The following is a 17987-nucleotide window of genomic DNA, read 5'->3' as shown; positions in this document are numbered from 1 at the left end:
AAAATCATATCCATCGGTCGCTGTAAGGGAAGTATAAATATGTAGTATTCTACCTCTCAGAATATTTTCAAGTGCGACTTGCAACATTTGTGCGGCATGCTGTGACCTCGATTCACGAGACCAAGGCCTTGCAAGTGTTCACTTTCAAATGGATAAATGTCATGCAAAAATCAGTGGTGCAGGGGTCACATGCCTGTATACTCGAATATCTTTATCCAGTAATGGTGGGTGTTAGACATCAAAGACACATTTGTTATATTGATTCAATATGATATTCATATTATTACAGACAATTTCGGATTGATAAAGAAGACTCGAGTGTCAAATGTCAATATACATTAACAGAACGAAATATACATTTTCTTGCCCATTTTCCTTGTTCTTTCACTGAAACACGATTTAACAGCATTTGGAAATTCTTACTGTCCTTAATGAGGTATTCCACGATGATTTAATATAGGAAAGATCTGCTGCGCATTTCTATACACTTGTTTTTCAAAGTGTATACATTCCTCCTCGATGTTGATTGTTGCGTGAGACGTTTATATTTTGTTGTCCAAGTGTTTGTTGGGTTCTTCAAAATGTCTAGTGTAAGTGTAATTATAATAAGAATAGTGATGTTGATACTGTATAGTTTAATTGTAAATTTAGTATTTTTCGTGGGTAATTTTATCTTTAACCTCTGTTTATATTTCGTTCTTCACCAAACTCCAAGGATTAAAGTGTCATCTTAGAATCAGTAGGACCTTCTATTTATTTACTTTTTTATTTCTGCGATTTCGCAATTTTATGTAATGTTTACAATTTCAACATTGTTAGTAATAACACCTCTACCGTATAAATGTTTCAAAACTTTTTCAGTCAACATTTTACATGCCAAAAGGTCCTTCCACCTTATAAATTAGGGTACTCAAGGGTAAGCTGACACACATCCCATAGTGATAATCATACACAGGACAGACATATCACAAGTTATCTAGTTTCCAGTATATCAAGAAAAATAGTAAAAATAAGGAACAGAGTGGACCAGTTTTTAGACAATTACATGTCATAGTTAAGTCTGATTAACATTCTAGTAATTTTCTTGTGTTTTATCATTTATGTTATGGCACTCCTAGAGCATAGTCACTAGTGTCTGGCAATACAATTTGTGCCCTTAACCCTCCTGTACTTAACAAATTCCTTTGGTAATTTATTTTACTCTGTTGAGCACTGGAGGAATGAGGGAGCAAATCATGTTGCTTGACAGGAGAACTATAAGAGTATTTTGTTTCTACATCCTGATTATTAATTTAACTTTATCTTTATTTTCTAGAACTAGAAGGTGTGGACGTGGTCCACTCTGCTCATTACATGATAAATTAAGAATATTGCTGTAATTTGCTGGACCTAAAGAAATATACTAGCCACTGTTTCTGGCAGTGAATAAGTCATGTGTGAGTCCCATCCTTCATTTCAAATGATAAGTAGATTCTGAACTTTTGAGACTATTGCATTGTTATGTGTTAGTGCCTTAAGGTAGGTACAAATTTTGGTAATATTCCAGAATCGATGCAAACACGGATATTTAATATGAAACTAAAATTGTCCAGTAGCTCCTAATGTATTATAACCTAACCTAAGTTAACCATTCCATTAAGGAAATATATCTTTCAAATGCAAAAAGAAAGAAGTGAAAATGTATTTGTGTGACAGTGCAATAGAACCTAAATTTCTTCATACATTAAGCATTGGAGTGTTGTATGTAACAATGGAAGAAAAAGACCACTCAGACATGACAATATTTTGTGGCAGATTCTTGTGTTTGTTAGACATTTCCCAACTTTTCAGATTTTTTTTAGAAGAAAATTAAATTTCTTATTCTTATGTTTAAGTTCATTAGTAACCTCTTCAATATGAGTCAGATATTTATGCATACATTTGCTGCGTGACGTACAATGATGCATCACAATACGCTCATCATAAAATATAAAGTTACAGCTGTTATACACATTCTCTATCACCCAGAATGTTTGTAACCATGGAAAAAGTGATCAAGCCCATTCACAGAATAAAGTCACTGAGCTACAACTACAAAATAATTATATTCAGTAAACCGATGCTGACATCTTCATATACTCACTTGTGCCTCATGACACCTACATAGGCATCATCATATTCAAGGGGATAATAGCACTTCTTCAGTAGAAATATTTCTAAGTCTATTGTTAAATGACTTAAAATTTATTGAAACTATGGTCCATTCTCTTCCAGATTTTTACTATTTCTTCTTGATGTATTGGACACTTGATAATCTTTGTCATGTATTTATAAAAAAAAAAAGATTCTTGTGTGTGCCTTTTATTGATTTTTCTTTATTTGCCTCTTGTTCAGAAAGCTTGTTATTGTGGGGGTACATCTTGCCTATATTTGCTTATTAGTAGTTTCTAGCAATTTGACTGAAACCACTTTATTTCTTCTTGATAATAAGTGTAACACCTTGATCATATAATGCATTTCTAATTTTGGGGATTTATTATATGATGCAATGCTGTTCATCATCATCCTTACCTCTTCTAAGCATTTTTTTTAAGCACTTCCTCTTACTGAAATTTTATCACAATACACTGGGGGTCTTGTAATTTGACAGACCTCGTTTCAACAACTCGCAGATTCGACTTCAATAAATTCCTACCTTTAAACCTTAATTCAACACCTACACATGCAAATTTGACATTCAAACTGCTCAGAAAAACACAAATTTCTTGGTTTGTCTACTAAGATGGAAGTGATTTGGGTTTCGACAAATTGCGTTTCAACACATCAAAAACTGCCCTAACCCTGTTGAATTGTGAGACCCCAGTGTTATTGTGTATTCTCACCAGTTTTCTTAACATAGTTTTCATAAAGGTAATTGTGATCATTCAATTTCATATTCTAAAGATATTGGACACCATAGTAAGTTCTTAAACGTAGTGTTCAAAACACATTGGACCCTCTTACACACACATCTTTAAAAGAATGATTTTGTGATAAAAAAATTGCATATTGATTTTATGTTCATTTTATATCCCTTGAAGATATTAAATACAGCAAATGGTAGAAATGGTTTATTTAATGCAAAGGTACCAGTGCAAAGGCTCAAAGAAACAAAATTTATCTTAGGCTTTCAAACTATTAATCATTATACATGGAATAATCTTTGTATTATAAGGTACTATTATTATTATAATGTATAGCTGTTTGCTCATTTTTGTATCAACAGCCTGCACGGGAGACAGTGCCACCTCCTCCCAAAGATGACATCGTGATTCCTGTTATTAATAGACTCTGGATTGGCAATTTGGACTCCAGACTTACCGAGTAATTATTTGAACTATTCTGAACTAATGAAAAAATTATATATTGAATATACATAGTTGCTAAAATTTGTAACATTATATAGGAAGATTTTTAAAAGTTCATGTAGATGTCAGAGTAATAGTGATGTACCATGTTTTACATCCTGTAATGCAATGCCATACACTCAGAATTCTTATATGTTTTCTGCCAAATGATTGGTAGATATTTAACCCCTTCCATACGGTGCCGCACACGTAGGCGTCATGGACTTGGATCTCGGTGGCAGCAGCCAATGCCAGCCGTACGACGTGTCGTAATAATACTTGCATCATAAAATATAGTCACCGCTTATATCGATCGTTCTCTCTTCACCCGTGAATTTTGATAACCATAGAAAATGCGATTACAAAAGAATTAGAAAGAATGTCAATATGGAGGGGCGACTACAATAAATATAATCAAGACGCCGATATGGCAGCCTCGCGAATACACTCGCTCCCCATGACGCCTACGTGTGCGGCACCGTATGGAAGGGGTTAAGAGGGATCCATACTGTAAGGGATCTGATGAACTAGACATCCCTATGTTTAGGGCTTTATGCCCAAATCCTTTGGTGTTAGTCATAAAATCTTTGACATGCTGTGCTGGAGGAATAAACTACATCATTGCAGTCACCATAATCCACAGGTTTTGTCATGACTAGCACATAATACTTACATAAACATATATATACCAAAAGACCCTTAGCCCCATGGAAGAGAGGTGGCTGAGTCAAAGTAGATACCCACCTTACATCTAGATTGGTGTACCATCTATGGAACTCACAGGCTGACATGGACAGGATCAGCTGGGCTTGAATCAGATTGGCATTCCATCCATGGAATTTGCTCATAATATAGTATAAATGTACATATATTTGCATATATATCAAAGGACCTTCTCCCTGTTATAAGCAGGGGTGGCAAATTGAAAGTGTATAACCACCACACACCCATTAAACCCATTTATTGCACCTCCCAACTTAGTACCACATTAATGCCAGACAATTTCATTCAGCTGAATGGGAGACTGAGGACAATAGATCTGGTTTTGTTCCAGATATCCCTTAGATAAAAAGAATGATTTAGCATTAACCAGGACAGACAGTAGTGTGCCCCGTTGTTGAAGGAATTATCTACTCCAGATACTCATATTCAATTTTTATTGATAATATTGTTATATTTCTGCATTGCCTAATCCTTTAATATTTTCTTTTCATTGGTTTCAACTCTTGAAAATGGTCCGAAAATTTGGGGAACTGGCCGAATATGACTTCCTATTTCACCGGACTGGCCCCCTAGCTGGCCAGCCAAGAGGCTATGCTTTTGTAACCTACAAAAACCCCCAAAATGCCAAGACAGCTATGAATGCAATGGACGGCTTCACTATTCTTGGAAGAAGGGTCGTTGTCAGATGGGCTCACTCACATGATGATGTAAGTGGTTTAATTTTACATCTGTTACCTCAGGGTTATCATCATGACATGATAAATTCTTGGGACTAATGATGAGTACCTGCCATGGTGGTTGTTGTTGTTGTCATTCTCTAGACTGTCTGGCAGAGCAGTCCTATTTCCCTAAGGAATGGCATGGCTAAAATGGGGTTTTCCCACAAATCCCATATAGAATGTACGAGTATATTGTGTTGTTGGCATGCGTGATTGTGTACATTGCAGTTTTCCATAATGTGTTGTTGTTGTCGTTCCCTAGACTGTCTGTCCGAGCAGTCCCGTCTCCCCAAGCAATGCCACAGCCAAAACTGGGTTTTCCCACAAATCCTTTATAGAGTGTATGTTGTGTTGTTTGCGTGCATGATTGTGTATAATGCAGTCTTCCATAATGTGTTGTATAATGTGGGGTGAAGTGTTACATCCTGGACAGTTATCTGCAATGCAGTTATCCAGCCTCTTCTGGTAGATTAGAATTGCTGGATGGTGGCCACAGTGCAGTCTGGCCAGGTGGATTCTATCCTTACAGGGGAGAGGGGTTAAGAGGTATGGATATCAGCAATGTGGTGTCTTTCAGTTTGTTGATGGAGCAGCCAGTGATATGATTGTGGCTATGTTTGTGGAGGCTAGTGTCTGGTGGTTGTGGAGGAAGAGAAGAGAGTATATGTGTATGGTATAGGTATTTGGTTGTTGTTTTGATGTTTCTTGGTGTGTGTGGGTGTTCGGCTATGTAGTGAAGTGGGTGTCCTGTGTTTGTGGAGGCTGTGGCAAGTGTTTGTGTGCCTCTCATGTTAAAGTTATCTTTGACTTTAAGCACTTTTGTTTCATAGTGTTGATTGTCTGTTGGTGTTGTATTTGTACAGCCTGTAATTGTCTGTAGGGCTTTGTTTTGTATGGTCTAAAGGGTGTGGAGGCACGTCTCAGTGAGATTAGGGGACCATGCGGGGCTTGCATAATTCATCACTGAGTGCATTATTTGTATATTGTAGTAGAAGTTTCTTTGTTTTGTCCAGATGTAATTGATTTCAGTGCATTGTCTACGTGTGCATATAGTCTTTATGTTTGTAATGTGTTGTTTGAATGATACAGGTGTATCATATGTTACACCAAGAATCTTGGTTGTGTGTGTGTGTGTGTGTGTTGTAAGAGTGTTTTTGATATAGAGGTGTGGTATGTATTTGTGTTCTGTTGTCCAGCTGGTGAGAAGTGTGTCTTTAGATTTGGTTGGGGTTATTTTAAATCTATTTTGCAGTGAACCAGGTGTTGAGTGTGTTTAGGTATGGTTGTAGTATTTTTGCTGCTTTGCCTGCATTATGATGTGTGCATGTAATTATTATGTTGTCTGCATAGGAAGAGGTTTGTATTTTTGAGGTGTTGGATGAGTCTGGTGTGCAGTGGTTGGCCATGATATGAGACACAGACATTTCTATCTGCCAGATAATTGGTCAGCCATGTTTTGGTATTATTGTGCATGTGGTTTTTTTTCGTGTTTTTGTTTTTTTTTTCCTCCAGGAGGTGCCAAGATAAGAGGGAGGGAGAAGGGTGGAGGGGAGTGGAATATGTAGGGAATGGAATGGGTGGGAGTGGTTTCTATGCCTTTTTCTTTTTGGCTACCCCCCGTGTAAGGGGGAAAAATCCTTTGGTATATGTATGTATGTATGTGTGTTATATATTTTGTTTGTAAGGTTGTGACGGAGGATGGCATCAAAAGCTTTACTAATTTCTAGTGTTATGAGAAGGCAGATGGGGAGGGAGTGAACATGAGGGGACGTCCTAGGATGAGGTGGATGGATGGGGTGAAGGGGGCTTTGGGGAAGAGGGGAATGTCTGTTGAGGAAGGACGGGAGAGGACAGAAGACGGGTGAATGGAGAATGGTTGTCTATGGATAATGTTGTGATGTATGAGGTGGAATGGGCGGGGGGATGAGGGGTGAGGTAGTATGTGTGAGCAAAATTTGACGCAGCCCGAAGGGATTTCTCCCCATCTTCTCCTTTTATGCATGGGGGGACGGAGAGGGGGGTCGCCGATTTAATGAAGTGGCATTGCTGTTGATGTGCTGTGTCTTGCGACACTGCTTCTGACCCAGGGCAGTGGACAAGGTGCAGGGATGACCCGTCATCCAGGAGGTGCTAAGATAAGAGGGAGGGTGGAGGGGTGTGGAGTGTATTCAGGAATCGAATGGGTGGGAATGATTTTATGCTTTTTCATTTTTGGCTACCTCCCTTGTAAGGGGGAAAAATCCTTGGTATATGTATGTATGAGAAGTGTTCTGTGATGGGGCCTCTCTAAGTTGATGCCATCAAAAACTCTGTGTGAGGTTTATCAGAAGAATGTTTGTGGAGTGTAGTGGTCTCCAACCATGTTGTGATTCAGCAAGGGGGATATGTGGTGTGATGAGTTGCTGTATAAGGCATTCTATGACTGGAGGGGGTGCAGAGGAGCATGATGTTGGAATTGTTGGGTTTGGGGAAGGTGATGATTTTCTCATGCTTCCATATGTAGGGTATAGTGTTGTGTGAATAGTTGTAGTTTGCAATGTTGGTGAGTGCATGTATGCCATGTGGTCCAGTGTGTTTTAGGTGGATGTTATTTATGTTATCAGGGCTACAGGTGGATGAGTTCTTCAGGTTATGGATTATATGTTTCATCTGGTTGTCTATGAAAGGTGTATAGTCTGGGTTTGTGTGAGTCTTTCTTACATTGTATGATGTGTCTGGCATCAGGGTGAGGGGTGAGATGGCTTGTCTGTACAAAAAGATTTGTGAGTGTGTTTGCTTGATGTCTGTTTGAGGGTAAATTGACTGTTGTTGTGGTTATTGCTGTGTGGCATGTCATGTTATTGTTGGATAGTGTAATGTTGAGTGTTTTGTACAGTTTACTGGTGTTTGTTTCATGATTAAGTGTGTTGACAAAACTTTGCCAATTTTCTGTTTTTTTTTTTTTTCCATATATTTTGTTGTTTATATCTGTAGTTAGTGCTTGTATTTGGTCTTCTGTGTTCTAAGGGATAAGTGTGGGGGTACTTTGTTTAAGTGTATTGTGTTATCTGATGAGGTCTTGGATTTCTGATGTAAAATTGTGGTTATGTGATTTTTTGTTGCCTCTAGGGATGTATTTCTTGTCTGCATTTTGTATGACTGTATTACAAGTGTGCACAGCAGTGTTTATGTTTGATTGGTGTACTGTTTTGTGTCTCAAAATGTTGTTCTGCCTCTTCAGTAAAAGCTTCCTAGTTTGCTCTCTTGTAATTGGTGTATGTGTGTCTGTGGCCAACTGGGGTGCTTTGTGTTTTGGTGGTGGTGATGATTGGAAGGAGGTTGGATTTGAGGGCTGCATTCACTTTCCATGAAAGTGGTGGTGGCAGTTTTGTGAGATGGTCACAAGATAGTCATCTTCCTACCAGCCATCTTCAATCTTGTCAGTCTTTCTCCATCGAGAAGTACAGCCATAAGGGGATGACATTTGGTCCCTGGTCTAGGCTGAAAATATATCAACCGTGTTTCTCCATCTGGGGTATTGGCTGTATGCTATTGTGGGGTTAAAAGCTGCTAAGTAGCATGCAGCTGATACTTTAGGGTCTATATGGGGCACCCCTATGGACCAGAGCCACACATCATTTTGTCTGTGGTAGAGGAAATCTCTATTCATAGAGAAATTATGATATTTTATTATACTCTTGACTGTCCCTCCGTTATGCTGTCTCCCTACTCTTGTTACTGCCCTGTACTGTTTGTCTGAATATTATTTAAGCACAGATTATAGTCCAACATTTATCAAAGAGATCTGTGGAAGGGCTTGAAGACTGTTGCCAGCTGCTTTTGGCTGTGAGTTTCCTTTTGTGAAACCCAAGGCAACAGATTTTATCACTTATTTCCTTCTTATCGTGGTGTTGTCAATTCTCCTAAGATTGACTTGCTCATCACCCAGATATTTACATTAAGAGGCTGCAGGTCTTCTGCAAGAGAGACCAGGGACAGTGGATTAATTGATTTATTTATATTTTATTTTGGCATACCAGCAGTACATAATACAGTGAATGGCACATATTCACTCTGCCAGGTGACCACATCAACAGCCTTCCACATATATACAGAGAGTTCAATTCTGGTATTACACAGGTGTGATCACAACATATTTGGTGTGGAGGATCTCTAGCTAAAGCCTAAGAGGGATATCAGTTTTTTTCCGTAAGTCCAGTGTCATAATTCATTGACAGTGAGGGACAGACCAACAACATCTGTATAAATAAGAATGAATTTGTCAAAATCACAGTACATGAGACAGTAGTAGAATATAGAATATTTATCTTTCCACAATTTTAACATCTGACCTGTAATTTCCTGTATATAGAGTAAATACCAGAAACCCAAGGAAAAGGCTGCGCCATCCATTCTGACAGGGGGCAAAGGTGAAACCACCACTGTTAAAAATGTAAGGTAAGCATGTATATGATTTTTTTTATTTTTTTTATTTACATGTTTTTTTAACCTCTCCTCCACCTCTCCCTCTCCCATTCCCACTCCCTGTCTCCCATTCCCTCTGTTTACCTTTCTTTTCCTGTCTTAACATTTCCCCCTCTCTTTCCATCTCTCTCTTACTCTCTATTTCACACTGGATATTAAAAGAATGCATAGATGAGTTGACAGACAAAATGTACAAGATAATTAATTAAATACTCACTCAAGGAAGGAAAGGTACCACAGGACTGGAAAAATGCAAATATTGTACCAATATATAAAGGAGGGGACAAGGAAAATCTAACTAACTACAGACCGGTCTCCCTTACAAGCATAATAGCAAAAATATAGGAAAAAAGTTATCAAAAATAGATGGGTTAAACATCTGGGAAAAAAAATATACTGAATCCAAAACAATTTGGATTTAGACAAGGAAGATCATGTACCACAAACTTGATTTGCTTCTACTTGAGACTAATAGAAATAATACAAGAAAGGGATGGATGGGCGGACTGTGCTTTTCTAGATCTACAAAAAGCATTTGATAAAGTACCACACAAAAAACTAATAAGAAAAATGGAATCAATAGGTGGTATTAAAGGAAAATTATTGGAATGGATGGAAGACTTCTTGACTGGGAGAAAAATGAGGGTAGTAATTAGAGACAAATACTTGACCTAGGAAGAAATGATAAGTGATGTCCTGCAAGGTTCAGTATTGGCTATGATCATGTTTGCCATATTATATGAATAACATGGATGAAGGTGTGGAATGTTATGTGAACTTCTTTGCAGATGATGCAAAAATACTAAAGAAAGTACAGAGGAAGATTGTGAATCACTACAAAAAACCTAGATAAAATCTGGAAATGGAGTCAAAAGTGGGAAGTGAACTTTAACATCAAGAAATGTAGTATAATGGAGTTTGGAAAAAGTAAAAATAGAATATTGAGGAATTATAAAATTGGTGAAGAAGTCAAAAAAGTGAGCTCGGAAAGGGACCTAGGAGTAATTATCAGCAAAGACATGTCACCAGACAAACATATCAATAAGATAGAGAAACCTTCAACTTACTAAGGTCGATGAAAGTGGCTTTTGACTATTTGGATGAGGAAATGGTCAAGAAAATATTAGTTACACTGATAAGACCAAAATTGGAGTATGCTGTGACACTATGGACACCCAGTACTAAAAAGAATATAAAGAAATTAGAAAGAATACAAAGAGCAATGACAAAGATGGCACCAACACTCTCCAAATTGACATATGAACAAAGATTGTCCAAATTGGAACTACCAACTCTGGAACAAAGAAGAGAAAGAGGAGATCTACTATTTATAGAATCATGAAAGGAATGGAAGTCCTAGATAGAGATGATTTATTAAAGTGGGACAAGAGAAAAACAAAAGGACATGAAAAACTCAAAAAGAATAATTATAGACGAGATCTGAAAAAGAATAGGTCCCCACACAGAGTGTTGGATATCTGGTATAAATTAGATAAGGCAACAGTGTGCAAATACTATTCAAGAATTTAACCCCTTCCATACGGTGCCGCACACGTAGGCGTCATGGGGAGCGAGTGTATTCGCGAGGCTGCCATATCGGCGTCTTGATTATATTTATTGTAGTCGCCCCTCCATAATGACATTCTTTCTAATTCTTTTGTAATCGCATTTTCTATGGTTATCAAAATTCACGGGTGAAGAGAGAACGATTGATATAAGCGGTGACTATATTTTATGATGCGAGTATTATTACGACACGTCGTACGGCTGGCATTGGCTGCTGCCACCGAGATCTAAGTCCATGACGCCTACGTGTGCGGCACCGTATGGAAGGGGTTAAGAACAAACTTGATGCTGAAAGATACAAAGACAGGCCACTACGAGCATAGCTCCCTTCCTGTATAATACAACTAGGTAGATAGAGTGAAAGGCAGAGAAGATCTGTGGGGTAATGTATTACTGGACATGACCATGGAATATACAATGACACAATGGGTCAATGAAAACACCAGAAACAGAAGTATTGAAGAACCGTTGAGACTGGATTTAATATTTACAACAGAACCTGAAAATGTTGATAAAATTGAATACAAGACACCATTTGGAAAGAGTGACCATATACTTATAGAAACTGAACTAAAAGAAGAAATGTATATGGAGAGAAATGGAAAGTACAGAAAAGGAAGATTGATGTATAACGAAGTGGACTTTGGAAAACTAAAGAAATTCTTTTGAAATTCTAATTGGGAAAAATTCTACATGAAAGGGACAAAAGTGGAAGAGAAATGGGAGACCTTGATGGATATCTGTAATGAAGGAGTGAATAGGTGTGTACCAAGACAGAAACAAGAGAGGGTGTACATTAAATGCTGGTTCAACAGAAGATGCAATGAGGGGAAGATAGAAGAGACAAAGCTTGGAAAAGATGGAGAAAAGATAAAAAAGCTAGAAAATGTCAAATATAAACTATAGAAATGAGTATGTAAAAGTGCAAAGAGAGGAAAAAAGGAACTGAAAATGACATTGTAAAAAAATGCAAAGAGCAACCCAAACTATTCTATAAATATGTGAATGGTAAACTTAAAAATGAACGGAAAATGGTGAAACTACATCAAGGAAATACAGAATACACAGAAGATCTAGAAATTGCCAAAGTCATGAATAATCACTTCAAGTCTGTTTTCACTAGAGAGAAGGTACAGTATTGGGATGAAGGAAGTGAAGTGCAATGTCCCCTCCATGAGCGAAATAATAATAACACAAAAAGAAATAATGGAGCAATTAACAAACCTTGATGTTAGGAAATTGCATGGCCCAGACGGAATTGCAAACTGGATACTAAAAGAATGCAAAGAAGAACTAATGGACAAAATATATAACATAATAAGTTGCTCACTTAAAGAAGGAAAAATACCAAAAGACTGGAAAAATGCCAACATTGTACCAATATATAAAGGAGGAAACAAGGAAGAATGAACTAATTACAGACCGGTTTCACAAACAAGTACTGTAGCCAAAATTTATGAGAAAATTGTCAAGAATAAGATGGGTATAACGCTTGGAAGAAAATAATAATATAAACCCAAGACAATTTGAGTTCAGACAGGGAAGATCATGTACCACAAATTTAATCTGTTTTTACTCTAGACTAATAGATATAATATAAGAAAGGGATGGATGAGCTGATTGTACTTTCTTACAAAAAGCCTTCAACAAAGTACCACACAAAAAATTGGAAAACATAGGAGGGATACAAGGCAACCTACTAAACTGGATGGAAGACTTCCTGAATGGTAGAAAGTGGAGAGTAGTACTCAGAGAAAAATATTCAGGTTGGAAGGTGATTAGTGGAGTTCTGCAAGGATCTATATTGGCTCCAATAATGTTTGCTATTTATGTGAGTGACATGGATGATGATGTGGAATGTTACATGAGCTTCTTTGCAGACGATGCTAAATTGTTGAGGAAAGTAAAAACTGAAATGGATTGCGAATCACTATAGGGAGACCTGAACAAGGTTTGGAAATGTAGTCAGAAATGGGAAATGGACTTCAACATTAAGAAGTGTAATATAATGGAGTTCGGAAAAAATACAAATAAGTAATAAATATCAGGACAATATAAAATTGGAACTAAGGAGCCACAGTGGGATCTGAAAAAGATCTGGGAGTAATTATATCAAACAACTTGCACTTGGATAAACAAAGAAACAAAATTTTAGGTGGATGTTATTTATGTTATCAGGGCTACTGGTGTACAGAAATGGGAAATGGACTTCAACATTAAGAAGTATAATATAATGGAGTTTGGAAAAAATACAAATAAGTAATAAATATCAGGACAATATAAAATTGGAACTAAGGAGCCACAGTAGGATCTGAAAAAGATCTGGGAGTAATTATATCAAACAACTTGCACTTGGATAAACAAAGAAACAAAATTGTTGAAGAATCCTATAACTTACTAAGATCAATAAAAGGGGCATTTACCTATTTGGACGAAGAAATGATTAAAAAAATATTAGTCACACTAATAAGGCCTAGACTGGAATATGCAGTGACATTATGTTCACCCAGTACCTAAAAGAATATAAAGAAAATTGAAAGAATCCAGAGAGCAACCACAAAAATGGCTCCAGCACTTTCAAACTTGTCATATGAAGAGAGACTGGCTAAATTGGAGTTACCGACTTTGGAGCAATGAAGAGAGAGAGATGACCTACTAACCATCTATAGAATCATGAAGGGCATGGAAATACTTGATAGAGAGGACTTGTTAAATTGGGATTAGTACAAGAGAAACACAAGAGGACATGGAAAGAAACTCAAAAAAGATAGTTAGAGAAGAGATCTGAAGAAGAATAGTTTTCCACACAAAAGGGTGGACACTTAGAACAAATTGGATGAAACAATAGTGTGTGCAAAAACCATACACAAATTTAAGAGCAAACTAGACACTGCAAGATACAAAGGTAGGACACCATGAGCGTAGCTCCCCTTCTTGTAAGATACAACTAGATAAATACACACACACACACACACACACACACACTTTCAACGAACGGACGGCTTGACGAACGCTCTGAAGAAAAGTGCAGATTGAGGATACCAACGCAAAGAGAAGTGCCTTTTTGTATTTGTAGGGGGGGGGAATTGCTCGTGAGGTAGTGGGAAAGTAAGGAAAGAGGAGAGGGGGAGGGATTACTGGGGAAATGGAAGATAATGAGGATGTGGAGGACTTGGCCCAGGCAGACGGGCGGAAGTTATCCTTGAAACGACCACCGGATGACGAGATGGCAAATAAAAATGTAAAGATTAGAAGTATAGAGAGGAGAAATACAGTAGAAAGTGACGAGAATATGTTCCAGGGATTTAAAGAGGGTGGGGGGGACACAACCCCCCCCAGACTGATAAGACTAGAGGAGAGAGTTGATAAGGTGATCGAGGACTTGGAACGTAAGTTAGGTAATGTAGGCTCCATTCTACAAAGAATTGAAAGATTGGAACAACTAGAGAAGGCTAACAGAAACTTAACTGAAGAAGTAGAGGACCTAAAAAGACAGTTAGGAAATGTAAAGGAGGAGAATGAGAAATTGAAGAAGAATAGTAATGAAAACAGTGAGAAAATAGCTACAGAAGCTAAAAATTGGAGAATAACTCAAGAAGGGAATAAGGTTTCATTCACTGACATAGTCAAACAGCAATTGAAAGAACATAATGAAGACTCAGTTATTAAAGTGATGAGACAGAAGGAGAATATAGTAAGAGAATTAGCTGACAAAAAGAAATGTATAATTATATTAGGAATGGAAGAGAAACATAACCCAGATAGAACCGCAAGAATCAAGGAGGAAAATGAAAGGGTAAGCAGTTTATTAAAATTAGTCCAGGAAGATGAACCAGAAATTATAAAGGAAATTGAGGAAAAATTCAGACTCGGAAAATATAGTACAGATAAGACCAGACCAATTAAGATTAAATTCAGGTCACAAACAACGGCAGAGAAAATTCTATCCAAGACAGGGAAACTAGCAACAAATGATCAATATAAAAAGGTATGGATAAAAAGAGAAATGAATAAGGAGGAAAGAGAGGCAGAAAAGCAGAAAAGAATTGAAGCTAAGGCAAAAAACGAGGAAAGAACGGAGTCAGAGAAAGAGAGATTCTATTGGAGAGTAGTGAACATGAAAATAAAGCAGTTCGACATACTAAAGAAAAACATAAGGGAAACAGAGAACACAATGGAAGTGGCAGAAAACTAAGAGTGTCTTACACAAATATAGATGGATTGATAACAGGATTGAATGAACTGAATGATTATTTGAAAGAAAAAGAACCGGACATAATGGGAATTGTAGAAACAAAATTAAAAGGCCCACTACCACCCAACAGTGTAGGACATGATACATACAATTATTGGATTAGAAACAGAGAGAAAAAACAAGGGGGTGGAGTTATGTTCCTGACAAAGAAGGATATAAACGTGAAAGGTGTCATATATGGAAAGAATACAGTAGAGATGATTATGATAGAAGTGGAAGACCGAGATAAGAAGAGCAGAAAATTTGTGATCAATTATGTGCCTCCGAAAACAGCCTCATGGGAGGAGAGTGAACATAAAAGTATGTTAGAGGACACAAAGATAGCATTAACTAAAATAATGGAAGACGGAGGAAGAATAGTTATGATGGGCGACTTTAATTGCAAAGAAATCTGCTGGGAAGAAATGACAGTAAAGAGTGGTGATGACTCATGGGGAAATGCTCTACTTGAGATGATTACTGACCATTCAATGACACAATGGATACAAGAGAACACTAGGTATAGAAATGAAGAAGAACCATCGAGGCTAGACTTAATAATTACATCTGAACCTAGAATAGTGGACAAGATTGAATATAAAACACCAATAGGTAAAAGTGACCACATATTGATTGAACTGGAACTTAATGAAGAAAAATATATGAAAAGAAATGAACAATATAGAAAAGGAAGAATGATGTATGAAAAAACAAACTTTGATAAAATAAGAGAATTCTTCCAACAAGAAAACTGGGAAGAAATATACAAAGAAGAAACATCAGTGGAAGAGAAATGGAATATTTTGACAAAAATTTACAAAGAAGGAGTGGAAAAGTATGTCCCAAGACAAAAACAAGAAAAAGAATATGTAAAATGCTGGTACAACAAAAGTTGTAGGGAGTTAAAAGACAAAAGAGACAAAGCCTGGACCGGATGGAAAAAAGACAGAAGACCTGAAAAATGGAAAATATATACTGGTTATAGAAATGAATATGTACAAAAGTGCAGAGAGGAAAAAAGAAAATATGAAAAAGATGTTATAGAAAAGTGTAAAGATCAACCAAAACTATTCTACAGATTTGTAAACAATAAACTGAAAAACAAACAAGACTTGGAGAAATTAAGACAAGGGGGAGTTGAATACACTGAGGAAATGGAAATGGCAGAAATTATGAACAAACATTTTAAATCAGTGTTTACAAGGGAAAATATACAACCTGAAGAGATTGAGTGGAAGGAAAAAGTTCCCCCTATGGAAGAAATAGAAGTAACGAAGAATGAAATATTGACACACTTGGGTAATTTTGATGTCAGAAAATCGCATGGGCCAGATGAAATAGCAAACTGGATTCTGAAAGAATGTAGGAATGAACTGGCAGACAAAATACATAGCATAATAAGCAGTTCCTTAAAAGAAGGAAAAGTTCCAGAAGATTGGAAAAAAGCAAATATAGTACCTATATATAAAGGAGGAAATAAAGAAGAACCTACCAACTATAGACCAGTCTCTCTAACAAGTACAATAGCAAAAATATGTGAAAGAATTATCAAAAGTAGATGGGTAAAATACTTGGAAAAAAACAACGTACTAAATCCAAGGCAATTTGGATTCAGACAAGGACGATCATGCGTCACCAATTTAATATGTTTCTATTCAAGGCTAATAGATATAATACAAGAAAGAGATGGATGGGCTGATTGTGCATTTCTAGACCTAAAAAAAGCTTTTGACAAAGTACCACATAAGAAGTTGCTTAAGAAATTAGAATATGAAGGAGGAATACAAGGTAAATTGCTAAATTGGATGGAAGACTTTTTGCAAGAAAGAAAAATGAGAGTAGTGATAAGAGATCAGCACTCAAAATGGAATGAAGTAATAAGCGGTGTCCCGCAGGGAACAGTTCTGGCCCCAATAATGTTTGCTATATATATTAATGATATGGATGAAGGAATTGAAAGCTATATGAGCTTCTTTGCAGATGATGCAAAATTACTGAAAAGAGTGAAAACTGAAGAAGATTGTGAATCACTACAGAGAGATCTAAATAAAGTACAAGAATGGAGTAGGAAGTGGGAGATGGAGTTCAATACAAAAAAGTGTAGTATAATGGAATTTGGAAAAAAGCAAAAACAGAATAACAGGATCATATAATTTGGGAGAAGAAGGAATAAAAAGAGTAGAAAATGAGAGGGACCTGGGAGTCATTGTTATGAATAATATGTCACCTGAGAAACATATAAATAAGATTTTTGGAGAAACTTATAATTTAATAAGAACAATCAAAGTGGCATTTACATACCTGGATGAAGAAATGGTGAGGAAAATCCTAGTCACCCTGATAAGACCAAGATTGGAATATGCAGCAACGATATGGTCACCAAGTACAAAAAAATGTATAAAAAAACTTGAAAGAATACAAAGAGCAATTACTAAACTGGCACCAACACTCTCAAAACTATCATATGAAGAGAGACTACAAAAACTTAAACTACAGACACTAGAGCAAAGAAGAGAGAGAGGAGATTTGATAGCTATTTACAGAATCATGAAAGGCATAGAAATTACTGATAGAGAGAATCTGATAAAATGGGATGACAGAAATACAAGAGGACACGGAAAGAAAATAAAAAAAGACAACTATAGAAGAGATTTGAAAAAGAACAGCTTTCCTCACAGAGCAATAGACAGTTGGAACAAGTTAGATGAGAAAGTGGTGTGTGCAAAAACAATACATGAATTTAAAAATAGTTTAGATAAAATGAGATATGAAGACGGGACCTCACGAGCATAGCTCCCCTTCCCGTAAAATACAACTAGGTAAATACAACTAGGTAAATACACATACACTCACTCACTCACTCACTCTTTCCTGCTCTCTCCTTCTCTCACTCATTACTTCTCTTTCTATCTTCCC

At 36.8% G+C, this 17987-nt stretch overlaps 1 protein-coding gene across 3 annotated transcripts in view; it reads left to right on the top strand.

Moving 5' to 3' along the window:
* The first annotated feature begins 499 nt into the window (after positions 1 to 499).
* Positions 500 to 17987, top strand: part of LOC143029723 (putative RNA-binding protein 18) — a 28687-nt gene continuing 11199 nt past the window's right edge. The window contains exons 1-5 of one of the 3 annotated variants that reach the window (XM_076192589.1): positions 500 to 590; positions 1316 to 1436; positions 3245 to 3344; positions 4584 to 4795; positions 9159 to 9244. In XM_076192589.1, the coding sequence (XP_076048704.1) occupies positions 4598 to 4795; positions 9159 to 9244 (284 nt within the window). In that variant the 5' untranslated portion in view covers positions 500 to 590; positions 1316 to 1436; positions 3245 to 3344; positions 4584 to 4597. Of the gene's footprint in view, positions 591 to 826; positions 917 to 1315; positions 1437 to 3244; positions 3345 to 4583; positions 4796 to 9158; positions 9245 to 17987 lie in introns of those variants that run through there. The other 2 variants (XM_076192588.1, XM_076192587.1) reach the window with 2 other exon arrangements.

This window comes from Oratosquilla oratoria, chromosome 11, assembly GCF_046742065.1.
Source record: "Oratosquilla oratoria isolate Oo_2021 chromosome 11, ASM4674206v1, whole genome shotgun sequence".
Classification (NCBI taxonomy): domain Eukaryota; kingdom Metazoa; phylum Arthropoda; class Malacostraca; order Stomatopoda; family Squillidae; genus Oratosquilla; species Oratosquilla oratoria.
The sequence above is the reverse complement of the archived record's forward strand: the minus strand, read 5'-3'. Positions and strand labels throughout refer to the sequence as shown.